Genomic DNA, 21,680 nt, shown 5'->3' with positions numbered 1-21,680 from the left:
CTCACGCCACTCACTGAAGCAAATTCCAGAAACACTAAGGAGCTTTAATATTCTATATCTTGTATGTGTGTCTATGCACTAAAGAGCAAATGTGGTGTGTGTGTCATAAAATTAATAGAAGTCACAGGAATATATTTCTGGGGGTGACCCTTCCTGTGTGCACCACACAGAAGCTGTAGAGGAAAAGATTGACTTGATAATAAATGTTTAAAAAGTCTGCTGAGCACAAGACACCTTAAACAAAATTAAAGACAAATGGCTGGGAGAAAACGTGGAAAAACGGGAGAAGGGGGACTGGGAGGGGCTTGGGCAAGAGAGGAGGCTGTCTATAGGTTTGCTTCTTACCAAACCTCAGGGCCATTTAGCTCTGTTCATAACAGGAATGGTTCACATAAAATCTACCGAAATGATGCACGCTTGGCGTGTGTGTGTTTTCTGGGCCCACTGCCTGCTGCGAGGGGGCAGGGCGTGGCAGGAGTGGGCAGCGGTCCCTTGAAGTCACTCCCACTGTGGAAACCCTCATAGGTCAGTCCCTGGGGCAGGGCTGGAGGCTCACTGGAGACCTGGCAGGTGGCCTGAGGGGCCTGTCCAGGGTGCCCTCCCTAGCGATGAATATTTCCCACCATCTTGCCCTTCTCATGCTCAGTGGGGCCCTTGCCAGTCTCCAGCTGCCTGCCTTGCCCACTAGGAATCTCTTCTCTTGAAGGTGCCAGTCCTGTTCCCACTCCAACAGCGCCAGCCTGCCCCTTCCAGAGGCCTGCTTAGGGACAGCATCACCCGCCTCCCCAAGAGGACTGGTCCTCCTGTCACCTGCCTGGGGCCAGAGGTCGGTGGTAACCTCAGTGTCGTAACTGTGTCATGCTGTGTGCTGGGAGGGATACTGGCAGGAGATACCGTTCTAGTGCTTCTCTACACTGTCAAGTAAATGTGGGCACAGGCAAGATGACACACACAGAATTGGAGTGTCTGAGGTTTGGGGAACAGGAGCTTTCATACCTAGAAAAACTGACATCCAGCAAGAGTGTGTGTCTTGCCCAGTATCACACAGCAAATCATTCACAGGATGTTGGAACACTCCGAGGAGGACAGATGTGAAACCTCTCATCTGGCACCTCATCTGATATAACGCCATCATCCTGTCCCTCCTGGGGAGACTGAGACCCTGAGAGAGGGGTTTTGCTGAAGGTCACACAGGCCGAGCCCAAGCTCCATTTGAAACAGAGAGGCGCCCTTTGCAATGGAATCAGACACCTGATTTGACCCTGGTGCTGTCATATGCTGGCTGTGGCCTCCAGCATTTCACTGTTGTGTGGCATCTTTATCATCCCCATCTGTGAAATGAGGCCTCCTGGGGCCGTCACGAAAGTGCCTGGACATCCACCTGTCTTCAGGAATGGCTCACGGTGGCCTCAGAGGCCAGTGCAAGGCCACTGCCCCTCCTTAGGGACCAAAGACACTCAGACATGGGCTGGGCTAAAGAATAAACTTTACTCTTGTACAGCAGGGTTCTGGGTGGGCAGGGCCACAGAGCCGTGCACCCGCACTCGGTATAGGCAGGTGAAGTGCGGGTTCCCCCAGTTGCTGGAGATCTTCACCTTCACCGCACCAAAGGCCCGAAGCTGCTGGTTCTGGAGGAGAGAATTGGACACAGGAATAGGGTGACCCACACTGCCCAGCAGAGGGGCCTTTGGGAGTGGAAGTAACTCTCACTTCACAGGCCCAGAGAGGGGAAAGGATTGTCCCAAGAGCACACAGCAAATCCATACTCGGGGATGGGGATAGTAGGTGCTGAGGCCAGGACAGACCTACTGCGTTGGGGAAATGGTCCAGCCTTGAAGCCTCAGCAGTGTCTGTGCTGTGGAACCTGGGGCGAGGCACCACACCCCTCGGGGCCTCAGTTTCCCCCTTCTATAAGACAGGAGTGGCAAAAGCTGCTCCCAGTTGCTGTGGGCATGAAATGTGACCGGGAGACTGGAGGGCTCACCAGCCGATGGCGTCCTGTCTGCCCCTCTGGAGGACGGGGTCGGGGAGGGCTATGTTTGGTGCAAAAAGGGAGAGGTGCGGCCTCTGTGATCTCACTGCTTGGTTTCAAACTCCCAGGTATTTACAGGGGTGCAATGGAGGTTCAGAGAGGCAGAAAAGCCCGAAGATAACACATAATTTGTGGCCAGAGTGAGATTTGGGCCAGCCTGGGCACTTGCCTTGACAGGCCCCCTTGCCGATTCCAGCCACCACTAATCCTGCTTCTTTCTGTCCCCAACTCCCTTCCCTTGAGGCCTCAGTTTCCCTACCTGTCACTGAGTCAGGTGCTGATCAGAGAGCTCCCAGTGTACAGACTCTAACTTTGGAGTCAGCACCCCCACCTGATGGGTGCAACATCTGCTGCCCCTGGGAAAAGGGCAGCAAGAGGACTCCTGGGCAGATCAGGGAATGTGGGGACTTCCAGAGGCGGCAGATCTCCCTGGGGGTCCCATTCTTGGCCCTGGGCAGTGGCTCCATCTCTCTGAGCTTCAGTTTCTTTGTCAAATGGGTATTAACAACTGTGTAGCTCCCAGGCCATGAGGGATGAGTGGGGCCCAGGGTGGGCACGGCAGGTGCTCAGGTACCTGGAGAGGGAACATCTGGATAGTGTTTTCCGGCTGGAACTGGAACGCCCCGAGGAACACCTCTTCCCCGGGGGAGCTCTCCATGCCCTGCGCAGGTAGACCAGGGTGACAAGGTCAGGGACAGGTCGTCTTCCAGGAGGTGTCTCCCCTCTCCAGCTGAGACTTGCATGCCTCCCAGGATGGGGAGCTCCTCACCTCTTTGGACAGCATTGCATAACCACACCATGTAATGGACAGAAAGAGCACTGGACTGGGATCAGAGGCTGAGGGTCTACTTCCAACTGTGCCGTTGACATGTGAGACTGGAGTGTTTCACTGACCTTACCTGGACTTCATTTTACCCGGGAGGTCCTGACCAATTCTCTGGACCTTCTCAGCAAAATGGGGGCTCCATAGTCTCTGCAGGCTCTTGGCTCTCAGGAGCCTGACTGGGATGGAGCGGCTGCTTGTGCCCATCCTTGGAGACTGGGGTCCGAGCCCGCCTTTGCCACCCCGCCCTCACTTGCAAGGCCTGGACTTCCACGTTAGGGGTCCCCCCTCACTCCCCCGCCGGCAGCTTACGTAGATGACGAAGTCCTTGGGCGCGGTGTCCAGGCTGCCTGACAAGGAGATGGTCTTGGGGATGTGCTGCACTGTGAGGTTGGACAGGTAGACCTTCTGGGCCAGCCGAATGGTCACCTGGCCGTGGTCACCCTCGAAGGCCCAGCAGTTGCCTGGTGTCATGTTGGGCTGAAGAGGTATAATAGGGACTGTAACAAGAGCCCCCCAATCTGTCCGGTTTCCCATATGTCCTTGTGCCCCAGGGGGAGCCAGTTCTGCCTTTCTGCAGATCTGGGCTGTGGCCACTCCTCCTGCGAGCTCCCTGTCTGCTCAGGCTTCCCAGCCTCCAGCCCCTCCACATCCATTCACTCATCCACGCGTTCGCTCTCACTCATCCCTCCCCTCCCTTACGTAGTCTCAGTCACCCTCCGAGACGCCATTACTGTCCCCATTTTACTGAGGACTATAGTGGGGAAGAGACAGGGCCCGGACCATGCAGAACTGGAAGTGTAACCGAGGCCACGTGACCCTGGAATGTAACATGAACCGGTACAACCTCCTGCCTCCTAAAGGGGAAGAGAAGCTCAGAGGGGGAAAGAGGTTCAGCCCAAGTCACACAGTCAAGGTGTTCATTCAGCAGGTTCTGAGCTTCTTGGAGACACAGTTCGGATGGACCTGAGCTGGAACGGCAGGTGCTAGGATGGGGATTCAGGAATTGGGGCAGGGCCTGCTGGAGGACCTGGGACCAGGGGGACTAGGGCTTCCTCACAGTGACCTGGGGGCGAGGTTATGAACGACCCAGTGGCCAGTGGAGCAGCCTGGGGGGCAGAAACTGAAAGGAGCTGGGTCAGGCTGGAGAAAGTCCCCGCATTCCTGCAGCATTTGTGTGGCTACAGTCAAATGACCTGGCTCTTTGTAAGTGGATACATCAGGAGCCGGTCCCCAAGGCGGTCCTGAGGGTTCCCGGGTCCTGAAGTTCCAGGGCTGGGGGTAGGGGTAGGGGTTCCAGCGCAAAGCAAGCTGACCCTGTCCCTGCTTGTACTCCAGCACTGGAAGCCCCCATTTCTCTGTTCTTTCCTTGAACCCATCTTGGGCCTCTGACCCTTGCTCCGGCCCCCACCTCTGCCGCCAGCTCCTATCCTCATACCCTGAACACACCCCTGCCCTTTCCCGTGTCCCCTGCTGCCCCTGCCTCAAGGATCACATCCGGGGGCTGCGCGTAGTTCCACAGCCGGATCCAGTTCCAGTTGGAGCGAGCCTTGTCACGGTTGTATGTAGCTGATGTGTGTTCAAAGTCGATGGTGGCACCTGCATGGGAGGGGAACTGCATCACTGTGCACCCACCAGGCCTTGGCTGAATTCCTGGCCTTCCCTGGAGCTCACAGTCCCCTTCGGGCAGTGGGAGCACTGACAGTCACCATGACAGCCGTAGCCAGAGCACCCACTTTGCAGGGGAGAGTGTGGGAATGAGCTAGTGCACTGAGGTGCTCCCAAGGCGCCTGCGGAGCTGGGGCCTGCAGAGCTGGTGCCCGTGGCCATCAGTGCACCCAGTGCATGGAGGGGAGATGCCAGCCCCTGGGAGCTCAGCCAGGCCCAAGTTTGCTCAGGTGTTGGGCTGCTGCCTGGTGTTCCCTGTGGTGGCCTCGTGCACCCTGCCAGCTCCTGTCCCGTCTGCTCATCTGTCTCCTCGCCGCCTCCCAGGTGCCCCTCACTGGCTCCTGCAGGCCTCTGCCCAGAGCACTTTTCACATGTGTCCCTTTGGTCAGTGCTTTTCCTTTCTCACCAGACTCAGACCAAGGGTCCCTCAGTGGGAGGCCTCCCCATGCTGGGTCTTCCAGAGCTTTATGGCTCCCGCCTGCCCTTCAGCCCCATGTTGGTTTGTTTCTGGCCAGTCTCCCAATTCCCCAGGGCGGGGAAGGGCTGTCCCAGTGACCTGTGTGTGGCCAGCCCCAGGTGTGGAGAGCAGTGAGGGGTTATAGTGGTGGGGAGGTGAGGGCCTTGGACTCTTGCCCCTGCCCTGGGCCAGACCCCATTAGGGGAAACAAAACCAGCCCGGAGCAGAGGCTAGCTCAGAGGAGGGGAGTCCCAGCAGCAGGAGTGGCTACCCAGAGCTGACATTGCCCTCTGAGGATGCTTGACATGGGCAGATGGGGGCAGGGAGGCCACTTGCCTATCGACTTCAGGGCAAAGTCTGGCTTTTCAATGTAATCTCCTTGTATCATCTTCATTATCTTCTGGACCATTTTTTGCTGAAAAGGTGGAAAACACAAGCTGTGCCCTGGTATGTTTGTATAGATGATAGTACCTTGTCTGTGTCCTCTGAAGGTGACAAGTGGCTGCAGGGCACCCTCTGTCCCTGCCTGCAGGCACTGTGGCTAGCCCTGCACTAGACAGAAGACCCAGTTGCTATGCATGAGGAAGCCCCTGGGACACAGAATCTCCTACCTCACACACGGGGTTTACTGTGAGTTTTCAAGGCCACCAGGATGGGATGTCATGTGGGGATCTTGAGCCTTTTGTTTGTGAGTATGTGCGATACTGGGGATTGAACCTAGGGCCTTTGCACTGAGATAACATCCCTAGCCTTTAAATTTTTTTTATTATTTAGAGACAGGGTCTTGCTAAATCTCTAAGTTGTCCTTGCTGAGCTCAAACTTCTGATCTTCCTGTCTCAGCTTCCCAGAGTTCTGTGTTACAGGAGTGTATAGCCACACCTAACTGGTCCTGCAGTCACTGAGGTCAAGGATAAGGCTCTACAATTAGAAAGATGCTTGCTGCTGTGGGGCCTTGGGCAAGAATCCTCTCTGAGTCTTGCTGTTTTCATCTATAAGATGGGGCAACACTCATGTCTGCTGTCCAGGGCTGCAGAGCACTGTCCAAGAGTTATACTGGTCTACAGAGCCTGCTAGCTGCCAGGGCTATTCTCAGCCTTACAGCTGTTCATGCTCAGCCTTGCAGCGCCACTAGGAAGAGTGATCCTTTGTCACTCCCCTTGTGCAGATAGTGACAATGAGGCACAGAGACTACTCATGCAAGCTCCCACAGTTGGTAAGAGGCAGAGCTGGCAGCTCAGGCTGTAACCTCTAGGCTCTCCTGTTAGCTGAAGACTGCACAGTCTTATACAGGGGCAGTGAAAGCCAGGCAGCCATCTTCCCATTAGACTCCTCCCAATTGTGCTGCGAGCTGGGCACATTGGACCAATTAAAACTGGAAACTTTCATTCATCACCACTGTGAGGGAAAAGCCAGACTGTACATTCAGAAATCATATGAAATGATATTTACCATATGTACATCCAACCAAGGATGTGTGTCCAGAGCACACACAAACTCATACACAACAGTAAGACCCCTCCCTCTGAAGGCACCAGGCAGAAATCCAAATGGCCAATGAATAATGAAGACACTCATCATGGTTACCAATCAGTGCAATGCAAAGTAAACCTCCGTGGGACACTGCTTCTCACCCGCTAGAATGAGAAAATGAAAAAGACACAATTCCCATTCTTGGGAAGGAGGAGAGACAACTGGATTTGCATATGCTGCTGATGAGAGAATCTAATAAAATGAATGTACACATATCTTATGCCCTAGCAATTCCACTCCTAGACAGCCACTCCCAAAGGAACCAAGTATATATGTTCACCAAACGGTTTGTACAAGAATGTTTATAGCAGCTTTAAGGGTCTCAAATTAGAGGGGCCGGGGATTTAGTTTAGTGGTTCTACCACCTACCTCACAAGCACAAGGACCCGAGTTCAATCCCTGGTACCAAAAAACAAAACAACAAACAAACAAAAAAGAGTCTCAAATTAGAAGCAATCCAAATTTCTATCCTTAGCAGGATTGGTAATCCATGGTGTATCACCAATGGACTACTAGGCAGTGATAAAAGGGAAAAAAGCTATTGACAATCTATTAAGTCACCAACAATATAGATAGATCTTATAGACGTTATTATGAGTAACATAAAAAGAACATAGTATTATAGTTCCATTTATATAAAAATCCAGAACAGTTACAACTAATATACAATGATAGGAGTCGGACTAGTGGTTATTTCTGAAACTACAGAGCCTAGGAAGTGAGGCAAGGGAGCTGGCTGGGGCTGGAAATCTACTGGCTCGTGATTTGGGTAGGGTTACATGGTTACACACAATGTAAAATTCGCTGTGCTGGGTAATAAGGTTAGTGTGTTTTACTGTATGCCTATCTCAATAAAACAAAAATTGGAGAATCTCTGGTCTGAGGAAGAGCAGGCAGAGTTGAAGTAGGGCTTAGACTTAGTGTGTGTGTGTGTGTACCCTGACCACAGGGATTTCCTCCGATCCACTCACTTCCCAGCCTTCTGGAGAGAATAAGCCTACCCACAACACCTTACCAGGTGTTCCACAAGGAAATGTGCCCAACAGGGAAGTCCACAGCTGCCAACCTCCACGGCAGACTTTCAGAGCTAGGAGCCAGCTTGTTTGTTCTCTCTGTTAAATCTAAACAGTCAACTTAAGGATTGCCAGATAGCCAGGGAGAGGCTTGAAGAGGGAGGAAATCAAAGCACAGTGGGCCACCCTAAAGTGAGCTCATGCAGGAAGAAGAAAATGTCAAAAAGAAAATAATCCTTACAAGCTCAGAGAAATCAGAAAATATATTGTGTTCATGAAACAAGAATAGAATTCTACAAAAAGGGAAAGCCTAGAGAACAAACTCAAAGTTTTGGAGAATTCAGAATATGTTAGCACAAATAAACTCAGTAGAAGTTTTGGCAGAGAAGGCTGGGAACATTTTCTCAACTGTACAACAAACAGACAGAGAGAAAAGGGAGAAATGGAAAAATAGGTATCAGATCAGTTCAGGAGTTAGCATCCAAATAATAGGTGCCTAAAAATGAGAACAGAAAAAAAAAAAAGGACTGGTGAGAAAAATCACTAGTTTAATCACATGACTGATGAACATTTTTTAGGGCTGAAGGATGTGAGTTTCCAGACTGAATGGTTACTAAGGGTGGCCAGCCCATTTGGTGAGAAAAATCACTAGTTTAATCACATGACTGATGAACATTTTTTAGGGCTGAAGGATGTGTTTCCAGACTGAATGGTTACTAAGGGTGGCCAGCCCACTGGCATGTTTTCCTGACAGTTCAGATGTCAGGTAAGATGAGGTAAGCTCAATGTTTACAATAACAACAGCTATAAAAAGTCAGGGTACTAATAAATCATACTTTAGAGCCATTAAAAGGGATAGGAGAAACAAGGACCAGGTGAACTAAGTTTCTAGAGTCAGGAGAACCATTCTGAGATTTGCTGACAACTTCTATTAATCTCTGGGGGCACCTGACGATTCTGGGCATGAGCTGAGAATCTGTGCTTAGGCCAGACAATGGACTCCTCCTAGCGAAGGAGAAAGCAGCAAGGCTGTTAATGATCACACAGGAACAAAGTGACAAACCTGGGTCTGAAGGAGCCTCCAACATGGCCAGTTTCCCCTACAAGATGTTAACTGAATTGCAAGATAGGAGCTACTTCCAGAGTTCCTGAAAGGCAGAATAAAACATTATATCTGCATATAGCTTAGGAAACAAGATCCCTCTGAGGGAAGATGTCCCGAAACAGAACAAGCATGAACTGGAAGCCCTAGGACAGTGGCTCTCTTTGGTCTGTGTTAGAAACAAGTGGCACGGTTCCAAGCCTCAGAGTACCTGATTCATTAGGCCTGGATGGGGCTCAGGTGTGGTGCCACAGGTGTGTGAACCATATTGAGATTTCACTGCCCTAGAAGAAATGGTGAGTCAATACAGAGATCAGAAGCTGCATTTTCCCTAGGACACCACCCCTGGGCACAAATAGACACTGAGTTTTCCCCTGCCATACAAGGTACCACACTGCAGCAAGAAATTTTGCATTCATACAAGAATAGATGACAAAATTGGAAACTTCAGAGTCTTCAAACATATGGCTAATCTTGCCATTAAAACATGTAAATTTTTGTTTTGTTTTGTTTTTTAGTTTTAAAACAGGCCTGCCTGAAGTAGGTGAATAGTAGCTGTGAGTGCTATTAGCTCTCTTGAATTTGGCTACTCGTTAATTTTTAGGGAGTGTAAACCAGGCTTAAAACTACTGTGTAAACAGATACTTATTTTTCTCTAAATAAAATGTTTTAAACAATCCTTTAATTGTTTATGTTTTAAGCAATCCTTTAAAAATCTCATCATGGGTATTTTTTACAGCAAATAGCCTTCTGCCAATATCTGCAAATTTTTGAAGCTGCATGGGCAAGAGTCCAAAGAATTAACTGAAAATCTGAGTAAATTTTATAAAATTTGTAGGTGAGTCTGTCTGAATCAGTTCAATGCATGTCTAGAAGGATGTGGTCAGTCTCTTCATTTTCCTTTAAAAAAAAGCAGAGGGGGGACTTGTTTGGTGGGAGATATAATTACTTAACACATATAGAATGTTTTTGTATACAATGTCTAGAAAACACTAAAAATTACTGACATTAAAAAGGAAGATCGTATAGTTTACACCCAAGAGGAAAACAAAACAAAACCGAAGACCATAGATAATTCAGATATTGGTGTTAGCAGACAAGGATTTTTTTTTTTGGTACAGGGGATCAAACTCAGAACCTTGCTGTTATGAGGCAGGCAGCTAAATCCTCAAGGATTTAAATCAGCAAGAATTTTTAAAATAACCATGACTTATGTGTTAACTAAAACAAAGGAAAAGATTGACAACATAGACAAAATGATGGAGAATTGCACCATAGAATTAAAATCATAGAATCAAATGTATATTTTAAAATGAAATAATGCAATATTTAAAATTAGTAGATTTCACAGAATTATTAGTAAGCCTGAAGAAATTTCAAAAGAAAATATCAAAGCTTAGGCATGAAAAATTAAAAAATAAATGAACCAGGTAATGGTAATAACATATCACGTGAAACACACTTTAATGATTTAGCACAGATGTATTCAGAATCTAAGAGAAAAATTGAGGTGATGTTGAAGAAATAATATTTTAAGAAAGAAAGGATAAGAATTAAAACAAAAACTATCAACCCAAAGATTCCATAAACTCAGCCAATCTATCTCCCATGTGGGAGTTACACTGGAGTGAAAAGGAAGGGATAGAAACACATAAGACACAAAGGGCCAATGATAAGAGTGGCAATAAAATTGTCAATAGCAACAGTATAAACTAGAATACAATGGTGGACTCCCTTCAAAATTCTTAGGAGAAACTTTCTAGAATTCTATACCCAGCCAAATTATCAATCAAGTGCAATAGTTAAAATGTTTTTAAACATGCAAGTTGCAAAAAATAAATATACCTCTTCTTTTATTCTTTTTTTTTTGTCACTGGGGATCAAACTCAGGTTATAATGCTTACAAGGCAGGCAGCAGAACCTCTGAACTAAATCCCTGGCCCCTCTTCTTTTATTCTTTACTAAGAGCTTATTGGGAGACAGGCTCCATCAAAAAGAAGGATAAAACCAAGAAAGAAGATGACTTGGCATATAGATCATACAGGAATTGAAATAAAGAAGTTAGATTTCAGAATGGCCAGTGTCTCACCTCGTCTGACATGGCTTCCATCTCTTTGAGTTTGGCAATGAGCTGGTTCACACTACCTCGAAGGTCCTGGATTTCCCCAGTGTGATGTCGTACCTTCTCTTGGTACAACCTTATCAGGAAGGAGTAAATACAACAATGGATTGCTTTGTGATGTTGCTATTGTCAACCTCAAACTCTCCTTTTGCTAGTCAGCTAGTCATCCTTCACAGAACTAGATTGACTTTATCCACTGTCTTTGGCCTATCCTTGGGCCTATTCTTCCTGTTTAGAATACCCTTAAGACCAGCTCCTTCCTTTCTAATGGTTCTGAGAATTTTGTCTGTAATTAAGGATGCAGATAGTGACTTGTTGACATATATATTTATTTATTTATATTTTGGTACCAGGGATTGAACTGGGGACCTTACTCTTGCTCTTGCAAGGCAGACAGCTGCACCACTGAGCTAAATCCTTGGCTTGACTAATATTTCTTCTCAGCTACCATTTACTGATTTCTGACTATGTACTAGGAACCAGTCAAGGCTCTTTATATATTTTTATAATGTCCATAATTACCTAGAGCAAGGTGGGTAATCTACCTCATCTCACAAATAAGAAGTCAAAGGCCCAGGGAAGTGAAGAGACCTAAATAGGCTAGACAGGTAGGATCTGTAGGGCTAGGATTTAAATCCAGGTTGGTCTGACCGTATAGCCTGCATTCCTAGCCAATGCACTTTAACTTTTTGCTTTAGCTGTGGTTTTCAGGAGATAGGATTAATAAACAGGTTCTTCTTACCTCAAGCTCTTCAGTGGACTATTTATGCTGCCATCCTGGTAGAGTGTCGAGGAAAGCAGGGATCTCCATGAGATGGCCTAATCTGGACCTAAGAGAGCTTCATCCATCCATTCTCTCACAACCATAAATCCATCCATTCACCTAACTTCTCGTTTACTCTTCCATCCGTCAACCCACCCACAGTCCTCCAAACTCTAGTAACTTTCCTTTTTATCCATCTACGCCCATCCACCTACCTTCCACATTCATCTACTGTTCTACCTCCCCAAATCCCCCTTCTATATACCCTCTCATACATTCACCCTAGCTCATACATCTACCCTCCCTCATTCATCTATCCTTCCATCCATATGTACATCCATCCATCCACTCACTCATCTATTCCATCTGACTTCCCATTAATCCAATATCTCACCCATCAATTTCCCCCTTATATATCCACCTGCCCTCCTGTAAGTTCCCTTATTCCTATCTCCTTTACATACAACTTCTCTTCATCTATCCATCTGTTCACTCATCTATCCTTCTAGCCATTCTTCTGTTCACCCTCAGCCACATGGCTGGCAATTCAGCCATCTAATATCAATAGATGGCAGCCCTGTGCCTGGCACTGAGCTGGACATTGTTTGGATGTGTCAGCTCTTTCTCTTTCCTTCAAACTGCTGCCAGAGAGTTGGGAAGACAGTCATAGTTACAGAAAATCGCATTTATGATTATAAAAAATTGTGAGAGGAAGGAGAATATGTCTGCTCTGTCTTGGTGTTTCTGGAACAAGTGATACTTTCGCTGAGCCTTGAACAATATGAAGGCATTTATGAGGAAGAGAGAAGAGGGAAAAACAGGGCCCTCGGGACCCTATCCCTTATAGGGCTTCTGAGACTTCCTTAAACAGGGAGCTCTGGCCACTTGTTTTCTTTTCTTTCCTTCCCAGAAACCACAAAGAAAATGGATCTCATCTCATTTAAGCAGAAATGAACAAACTACCTCCAGTAGAGAGAGAAATGTGTTCCTATTCTCATTACTTCGTTTTAGGTGGAGGCCTTCAGAAATGAAAGGTGGGGCACCTTTGAGGGAGACTGACAGGAGAGTTACTGTGGTGGAAGAACTATTGCATCTGATCTTTGAACATCACACTTGGTAGGAGAGATGGGTCCCCCAGGTGTCCCCCAGGGTGACCAAGGCAGAGATGTGGATCAGGAATGAGTCAGTGAGCAAGGGATTGAGGGGGTTAGAATGGGAGGAGAGTGGGGGGGGCTGGTTGCGATGAGAGAAGTCAACTGTGGCACCTGAGTAGGACACATACTCACCTGCCAGACTTCCATTTTTGATGGTAAGTGCATAGAAAGCATCCAGAATCCTGTGGGGCCAGAAGAAAAAAGAACGAGCCGCTTAACATATAAAGAACCTGGGTGCTGGAATAAAGGTGCCTGAGTTCAAATCCCAGCCTTAGCACTTACTAGAATTGGGTAACTTTGGAGACTTTACCTAACCTATCTATACCACTTTCCACCTTGGTAAAATGGGAACAGCAGTAATGCTCATTCCATGTTCAAATGGTATATGTTCTATATGTCACATAAGCTCTATGATACTTGTCTTCTTCCACTCTCCTGTCCTCTCCTTGCTGGGGATAATTGACCAAGAGAGGAAAGCAGGGTGGTCTCTTTTGGGTGGTGACATTTTGTGATCTCCAGTTTGACTGAAATCTCATCATTGAAGCCATTATGTAAAAATCTTTAAAACTTATGTGTGACTGATGAAGAATTTAACAGACTAAGAATAGAAGAGTATTTCCTCATCCTGATCAATGCTGTCTATGGAAAAACCCACAGCTGGCATCATACCTAATGATGCTAAGGTATCATGCATTAGCATTTACCTGCTAATATCAGGAATAAGACAAGACTATCTGCTCTTGCCATTTCTAATTAACATTATTTTGGGGGTCCTAACCAGCTCAGTTAGTCAGGAAAAAGAAATTAAAAGTATCCAGATTGGTAAAAAGGAAAGAGTAACACTATCTCTTTTTGCAAATGACATGATCTCACACATAGATTCTTCAGGTAGTGAAGACTAGGCATGTTGCCCAGTGTCAGAACTAATAAATTAGTTCATCAGGTTGCAAGATTAATACACAAAATCAATTGTATTTCTATATGATGGCAACCAACAATCTGGAAATGAAATTAAGAAAACAATCCCATCTACAATGGCTTCATAAAGAACGAAATACTTAGGAATAAATTCAATAAAAGAAGTGCGACATTTGTACTCTAAAAATAAGGAAACGCTGTTGAAAGAAATTAAAGACACAGAGATGTCTACCAATAATGTAAAGATATCCTATATTCATGGATTGAAAGACTTAATATTGTTAAGGTGACGTTATTTCCCAGATTTGTCCACTGACCAACGCAACCCCTACCAAAATCCCATTGGAGCCAGGAGTGGTGGTGCACTCCTGTGATCCCAGCACTCGGGAGGCTGAGGCAGGAGGATCGCTGTGAGTTTGAGACCAGCCTGGGCTACATAGTAAGTTCCAGGTCAGTCTCAACTACATAGTGAGACCCTGTCTCAAACAAACAAACAAATAAACATCCCATTGGCCTCTTTTGCTGAAATTCATATAGAGATGTACAGGATCCATCATAGCCAAAACAACCTTGGAAAAGAACAAAGTTGGAGGAATTGCACTCCAGGTTACAAAATTGACAATAAACTGTATCAGTCAATCCAGAGTAGCAATGGCATGTGGATAGACATATAGATCAACGGAACAGAACTGAGAATTCAGAAATAAAACCCTCACATTTAGTATCAACTGAATTTCAACAAGGGTGCCAAAACAATTGTGAGGCAAATAATAATCTTTTCAATAAATGGGGCTGGCAAATCTGTATAGACAGAAAAAAAATGGTTGCCTAGGAAGAATGTGGAAATGACTCCTATCAGATGAGAGGTTTCATTTTTGATCGATGAAAGTCTTCCCAAACTCGATAGTGGTGATGGATGTACAATCTTGTAAATGCACTAAACACCACTGAGTTATATTTTTAACAGGGTGAACTGTGTGGTCCAGAATTGTCTCTCAATTGAGCTGTTCTTTCAGAAAATCCTATTGTTGGGCTAACGCAGGGACGTTCTCTTGTCCTCATTTTTCCTTAGGGGATCTGATTCTCTCTTCCTCCCCCACTGACACCCCACTGCAAGGCCAGCATGCTGCAGTGGAGTTGGGGCAGTTTCCTCAGCTTGGGAAAGCGATGCTGGGACATGGGCGGCAGTGGAGGTGGCCAGAAAGAAGCCATGGAAAGCCAGAAAGAGGCTGTAATAATGATCACAACAAGGTTTGGAGAGAGCTTTACAGTTTTTGAAGCACTTCTTAGCTTTCAAAATGTTTTCTTGGTCATTTCCTATATTCCTTACAGCAGCCCCTCCTTAGACAGATGGGGGAACTGAGCATAGAGGGGCAGTACCTTCCCTCTGTCAGTGGCAGAGCTCTTGATCTTCCCTCCCCAGGATGGGCCAGGGCCCAGGGTGCTCACACCCAAGAGAGAGCCCTGGAGACTCACCAAAGGCACAGAGGATCAGAACGCCCGCCTTCCCCATGAGCTTCTGGCAGAGCAGCTTGAACCTGGGAGCCAGAGAAGCCATGATCACGAGGGGCGGGAGAGGTGGACAGGGGCTCCCCTCCCCGCCCTCACTCCCTTGCTGCTCCTGCAGGCTCCCGTCCTGCAGCTATCTCCCTGCTACACTGGCCTTCTGGGATCAGCCCAGTGACCTTCCCCTTAGAACCCCAGGTCGACATGCTTAGCACTTGGTTTTGTGTCTGCCTCTGGAGGAGCTCATGAGTGGTGGGGCCAAGGCTGGACCCAGAGTGAGCATTAAGGAAAGGTTACAATTTAAACTTTAATTGAATGAATGAGGCAGACAGCTCTTCAAGAGAACAAAGGAATTTACATGGATTTAGCAGGTAAAGGGAGAGAAGGAGCAGGTGGCCCAGGCAGGAAACACAATTGTGAAACCTCAGCCCTGTCTTTTCCATCAAAGAATATAAGCAAGAAGACCTCCATCTTAACCTCTGGTCCACCCTAGGCTGCCCTCCCTCACCCCTTACACCAAAGTTACTGGCAGTGTCTGCTCAGTTTAGACTCTGGGAACACAACTGACCACCAAGGGTAACTTATCGACAGCCAAGGACTCTTCGTCCTCCATACGCTACTCTCCCCTCCCTTGGCCACTTTGCCCAGCAACCCTTCAGGCATGGCCGTAGCATGTTCAAACTAGCCGATTGGGATAGATTGTGAACCTTCTAACAAGCCAATGGGGAGAAGGTCAGCGGCTTCTTACACATTAGAAAATAAAAGCAGCCTTCTGCTGTGCCTCTGTGTGCACTCACTACCTCACATTTGTGCCCTTCTACAGAAGTAGGACAACCTTGCCTTGTCAAGATTTCTTGATGTCTGAGTGCTTTATTATCTCCACTGACAAAATGACTCTGGGGACGTATTCCCAACACAGCCCAGGCAGAAGCATAGGAACAGTGTCCAGAGAGAGAACCCCAACCTGGCTGGCCCTGTGGGTCCACAGCAGGAAGCCAAATGAGGGCAGCTTGGAAAGGAAACTGGGGCAGGATTTCAGGGGGGCTGAGGAGGAGGATCTAGAGCCAGGGAGGCACAGTGGATTCTGGGTTGGTGCTCTGATAAAAGCCAGGTTTGGGGTTGCTTATCCATTCTGGCTATCAGGAGGAGGCCCAAACCCATGAAGGGGATGCCTGATCACCAGCAGTCCTCTGTCCCCATTCCCCTACCTCTTGCTCACCTGCAGGTGTTGAACAGGACTTGCTGGGCTTGGGTTCTCAGGAAGCAGGCCAGGCAGGTGAACCAGGCTGCAGTAGAGACAGGAGGGCCGTGAGTCCCATCGCGCAGACTCACTGACTGTCCCGGGGCTGGAGGAGAGCCTGGAGCTGGAGACCCCCTCGACAGCCCCTGGTTCAGGCCATAGGTGAGCACCAACCTGGAGTGAGTACAGACCCCACTGATGAGCACTGCTTGCCAAGAAGTGGCACTTAATAGATGCCAGCAGTGACTCTGGAGCACAGAAAGCACCGGGAGCTTGGCAAGGACTGTGTCCTTGTTGGGTTTATATCCAGGTGCCTAACATGGAGCTAGGAAAAAAGTAGGGATTCAGGATGACTGGGAGTGGAAGGTCACATGGATGGCTGAAGGACAGAGAAGAGAGGGGCTGCCTGGCTTGGAAGATGAATGAGTAGGAAAATGTGAGAGCGTGGGAGAAGGGGAGGATGGATGGATGGGCAGAGAGATGGGTGAGCAAATGGATGGATGTATCAACAGATACCAGTGTGGGTGAACTGACGAATGAGGACTCAGTGGAGGGAGGGAGGACTGCACGGGTGGATGGATGGATGGCTAAGTGGATGATGGAATCAGAGCAGAGGCGAGCTGGCAGGTAGCTCCTCCTTTAAACAGCAAGTCTCCTTCCTACTTCCCCTTTCAGTCACCAGAGACCCCTCCTGGAAGGACCCTCTGTAGTGAGGCTTCAGAGCTCAGCCTGCAGCTGCCTACAAACCCTACAGCAGGGCTGGCCTTGCCTGGCCGGGGTCCACATGGCCTGAGACTGGACCCTTTCCTTGGCCACATCGATGGCCAAGCTGGGGCTTCAGTGCATACATACACACATATCCCAGCACAGAGTGTGTCAGGCTGACGGCTGGGGTGTTGACGTGGGCAGGCAACAGGGAGCCATCATCTGCAGAGAGAGTGGGACTGTCAGGTTGCTGCCAGCCTCTGGGACAAGAGCTTGGTGTGAGTCTCCCCCCACCCTGCTACCGTCTCCTCCTCTTCCCGGGCCCCCTGAGTGGCCTGTTAGACCTTTATGAGCTGCCCACCAGCCCCGGGGGTCCCCCTCTTGACTCACTCCTGCCCGCTGTGGGCTCCTCAGTCACCCTGCAGGGGTTCCGGCTTTGCTGATTGCCCCTGGGGACAAAGGTCATGATCACAACCCACATTTTTTTGCAACCGGGGATCGAACTTGGGGCGTCGGAACCACTGAGCTAAATCCCCAGACCCCGATCAAAACCACATTTTGAAGTTTGGAAAGTATGTGATGTTACCACATTCCAGAGAGAGAAACTGAGCCGCAGAGCAGTTTACAAACTGCCAGGCTACACCTCAGGGATGGATCCCTCTGGCTGGTCCCAAATTCAGGCCTCTTTTGAGTTAGACTGTGGTTATCACGGCCACTATGGGGATTATCACCCAAAAGCCATCCCATGCTCCTCTTGGCTTTACTTTTGTCTTGTACCTCGTATACTATCCTTCTTCTCTCCCATGAGATTTAAGGCCTCAGATTGTTGAAGCCTGTTGTGGCCCACCCAACCCCTTGGTTTCAAGGACGGGACCTCCGAAAGGGTGAGGTGGGGTGGGGTGTGGTGGCTCTGGCCATATAGGACTTGGGGAAATGATTTTGTCACTGCTGAAAGGAGACTTACAGAGCAGTGTCCACTTTTCCTCTACCCTAGATAGCCATGTTTCTGTATGACACCAGGAGCTGTGGAGGCCATCCTGTGACTGAAGAGAGAGGAGGCTAACAAGGAAGGCCAAATGGCAGCAATAGCTTGGGTCTTGGAAGACATCAAAGAATGGGGATTCACACACTCTTTTGACCCTCTTGGGAGGTGAGACAAAAGTATTTATTTCTTAAGGCCATGGTCTACAAACTTTTTACAAGTTATTCCTCTTCAGTGTTTATGTTTATTAAGAAACTATCCGTATGCCTATTATAATTTGGATGTGGAATGCCTCTTCTTCAGGACCCATGGGTTAAAGATTTGCTTTTCAGGTGGCCCTGTGGGACAGTGCTGTGGACCTGTAGGAGGTGGGGCCTAGTGGGAAGTCCTTGGGTCACTGGGGTTCTCCTTGTTGTGCGAGCCCAGGCTTTTCCCTTCCTCACTTCCTGTCTCATGAAGAAGTTTTGTTTCCAGTCACTCTCACCATGCTGTGCTGCCACACAAATCAAGAGCGGGCCACTTGACCATGGACTGGAACCTCCATAGCCATGAACTCAAATAAACTTTTTTGCCAAGTTAATTACCTCAGGTCCTTTGTTATAGTGACAGAAAGTTGACTAACATAATACCTAGTTAGGCTACATATTATTTATCCTTTCCAAATGTACAGATTTATTTATATATTCCTAAAGAATGTACAGGGAGTAGGGTGAATAGTTTACAGCATCTTATTATGTATCTCAAAATAACTGAGAGAGAGGAGGCTGAAGTTTCCCAAGATAAAGAAGTGCTCATTACCTGATTTGATCATTATATGTAGTACATAGGTACTGATTATCACATTGTCCCCCATAAATATGTACAATTCCTAAGTGTCAATTAAAAACAAAGGGATTAACTAAAAATACACATTCAAATTTTAATAGTTTCATCTCTCACTCTTGTGGCTATTTTTTTCCCTAGTATTGGGGACAAAACCCAGAGTCTCAAACAAGCTAAGCAAGTGCTCTGCCACTGATCTACAGTTGCAGCCAGCCCTTTTTTACTTTAATTTTGACACAAGGCCTCACTAATCTACTCAGGCTTCACTGATCTGATTGTGCTGGCCTCAAACCCTTGATTCTCCTGCTTCAGCCTCCTGAGTAGCTGAGATTATCATAGTTTGTTTTGTCTACATTCCTGGGATACACTCCCTGTCCTGGGTCCCAGAAGTGGGTATCATTTTAGGTTGGAATTTCTGTAACCTGCAACTGGAGGCTCCCTGACAAATACAGGGGACAGAGATGTGCATTTTCTTGTTCAGTGCCTGCCTCCCTCACTAGTGTGAGTCCCCTGAAGGCTGGGAACATATGGGATTGTCACAGTACTATGCTCCCTGGCCTCTGATAGAGCAATAATACACAATAAGATAGACCTTTCCCTTGCCTGGCCTCCATGGGTTTTTTTCCCCCCCCATAAAATGTTTTGTTTTGGAAATGTAACAGTTTGTGCTGCTCCTGTCCAATGTATGAAGATGTTTTGCCAACTGTTTGAATCGTGTGACCTTTCGGGAATGTTCTGTTAAGCTTTGCCCCCTTGTGAGAATGTCCTGAACTCTGTCCCTATGTGTCAGTGAGCACGCTCACACTGCGTGTGTTTCAGGAATGTTCTGGAACTCCGCCCCGCCTCCCCGCTAGCTTCCGTGAGCGTCCTCATCTACGCTGCAAACCCCTATATAAGGAGGCTCTCGTTTCTGGTATGCTCAGACTTCAGACCACAGACTCCTCTGAGCCTGCTGGTGTAATAAAGGTTTTTCTCCACTTCTTCAAGTGACCTTTGGATTCTCGAGTCTTCGAATTGTAACAGCTACAGCCCAGAGCTGCCACACTGAACTATGAGGCTCAGCTGTGTCTCAGAGCTGCAAGCCAGAGCTGCAAGACTGAGTGTAAATCTCTCGTTTCTGGTATGCTCAGACTTCAGACCACAGACTCCTCTGAGCCTGCTGGTGTAATAAATGTTTTTCTCCACTTCTTCAAGTGACCTTTGGATTCTCGAGTCTTCGAATTGTAAGAGCTACAGCCCAGAGCTGCCACACTGAACTATGAGGCTCAGCTGTGCCTCAGAGCTATGGCACTTGGCTGTGACACTGAGCTGTAACACTTGGCTGTAGCACTCAGCTGCTCTGCTGTGCCATGACACTCTGCCCCATGCCTGGCACACAGTAGGTGGCTTCTCTGCCACTTCCTGGCTAGAGACTTTGGGAAGCCACTATCAAATGTCTTTGGCCTCACTCGGCTGCTACATCTGCAGCAAAGTTGCTGCCCCCAGCTTACCTCCCAGGAGGGGAGGAGGCCTTTTGTAAACTGTAAAGGGCTGGGCAAAGAAAGCAGCTGCTATCCTCACCTCCTGGGCCTGGTATTGTAGGCCACATCTTCAGACAGGATACATGGGTTCCCAGGGTTCTTTGAGGACCGTGGCATTGATGTCTTTCTCTAGAATGGAGGAATGGTGGTGAGATCTCTGGGACTCAATGAGGAGAAAGTGGCTGCTGCCACCACCTCTGAGCGTTTCCTGGAAGGTGACATGTGGACTAGCTGGAGTCAGGTGGAACTGTGAGCATTGTGACCTCACAGTGTAGGTAGGTGGGGAGGCCATCCTCTCTAGCTTGGCTCCAGAACCTTCCCATCAGAGGATGCCATTATGAGTACCTCTCCATCTTTAAGAAAGGGAAACTGAAGGCATAAAACAGGAAGAGTTGGGTCAGGCCTTCAGGGGCAGGGTAGGGGTGCCAGCTGAGGCTCCAGGAACCAGGCCAAGTCACACCGAGCTTTTCCTTGGTAGACATTTTGTGACACACAGAATAACATTCCATGTGCTGTACTTACTGCGGAAAATAAAAGTGCAAGAGACTGTCTGGCTAGTTGTTTCTCTGGAAGCTAAAATGAACTTATTTTTGCCCTCCTGCTGGCCTTTGCAGGCTATGTCTCTATGGGAAGTGGATTAATAATGTTCCTCCAAAGAGGCTGGCACCCTAAAACCAGCACATGTTAAGTTACACAGCAAAGGGGAGCTGAAGGTAGTAGATGGAGTTACGGTCACTAAGCTGACCTTGAGGTGGGGCGACTATCCTAGATTATACACGTACACCCAGTGCCATCAGTGGAAGAGGGAGACAGAGAAGTCGCCTTGCTGGCTTTGAAGGTGGAGGTGGAACCAAGAGCCAGAAGCTGGAGACAGCTAGGAAACAGGTCCTTTCTTATAGACTCCAGTGGGGAATGTGGCCCTGCCAACACCACCTAGATTTTAGCCCAGCAAGACCCACTTTGAACTTGTGACCTCTGGAGCTGGAAGATGGTACATTTGTGTTTTGAGTCACTAAACTGGTGGGCATTTGTTACAGCAGCAGCAGGAGGTGGGTACAAAGCTCCTGAAAGATCCGTGGAGAGGAAACAAATTCTACCATCAGTTGTGACAAGGGTCTTTCTACGGTGCGTTCATTCATATTTCTACTCAACAAACATTAAGCATCTAGAATGCTCCGGGCACTGACTATGGGGTTGAGCAGAACCAACTCCCATCTCAAGGATGAGGTAGAGTGGATGCAGAACTCTTCGTGTGTACCAGGTACTCAGCGAACAGTGCTTGACTTTGCTGGAGGGAGGCCACTGGGCACTGGGATGGGCTG

The 21,680-nt window shown here is 48.0% G+C and overlaps 2 protein-coding genes across 10 annotated transcripts in view; one reads left to right on the top strand and one right to left on the bottom strand.

Annotated features, from left to right (window-relative positions):
• Window positions 1-1,469: 1,469 nt before the first annotated feature.
• Window positions 1,470-20,600, bottom strand: Sun5 (Sad1 and UNC84 domain containing 5). 7 transcript variants are annotated; one of them, XM_010628411.2, is made up of 14 exons: window positions 20,399-20,600; window positions 17,425-17,483; window positions 17,182-17,256; window positions 16,309-16,375; window positions 15,060-15,121; window positions 12,798-12,847; window positions 11,491-11,525; window positions 10,716-10,824; window positions 6,881-6,910; window positions 5,317-5,395; window positions 4,294-4,454; window positions 3,168-3,335; window positions 2,607-2,693; window positions 1,470-1,628 (listed from the first exon to the last, which is right to left on the bottom strand). In XM_010628411.2, the coding sequence occupies exons 1-14, from the start codon at window positions 20,473-20,475 to the stop codon at window positions 1,488-1,490; spliced, it is 1,200 nt and encodes a 399-aa protein (XP_010626713.1). In that variant the 5' UTR covers window positions 20,476-20,600; the 3' UTR covers window positions 1,470-1,487. The 7 variants fall into 7 exon arrangements, 6 of the variants coding, with proteins under 6 accessions (XP_010626713.1, XP_010626715.1, XP_010626714.1 ...); XM_010628413.2 differs by having other exon boundaries at window positions 4,339-4,454; XR_781059.2 differs by lacking the exon at window positions 2,607-2,693 and adding an exon at window positions 2,292-2,606 and having other exon boundaries at window positions 1,563-1,628.
• The window catches only part of Bpifb2 (BPI fold containing family B member 2), a 17,363-nt gene continuing 16,277 nt past the window's right edge, over window positions 20,595-21,680 (top strand). For 2 of the 3 annotated variants that reach the window (XM_010628407.2, XM_010628410.2), the window contains exon 1: window positions 20,595-21,619. In XM_010628407.2, coding sequence (XP_010626709.1) covers window positions 21,529-21,619 — 91 coding nt within the window. In that variant the 5' untranslated portion in view covers window positions 20,595-21,528. The remainder of the gene's footprint in view (window positions 21,620-21,680) is intronic. The other variant, XM_010628408.2, reaches the window with a different exon arrangement.

This window comes from Fukomys damarensis, unplaced genomic scaffold (genome assembly GCF_012274545.1).
Source record: "Fukomys damarensis isolate Sample0158 unplaced genomic scaffold, DMR_v1.0_HiC HiC_scaffold_22, whole genome shotgun sequence".
Classification (NCBI taxonomy): Eukaryota; Metazoa; Chordata; class Mammalia; order Rodentia; family Bathyergidae; genus Fukomys; species Fukomys damarensis.
Note: the sequence above shows the minus strand (reverse complement) of the source record. Positions and strands in the feature narration are given on the sequence as shown.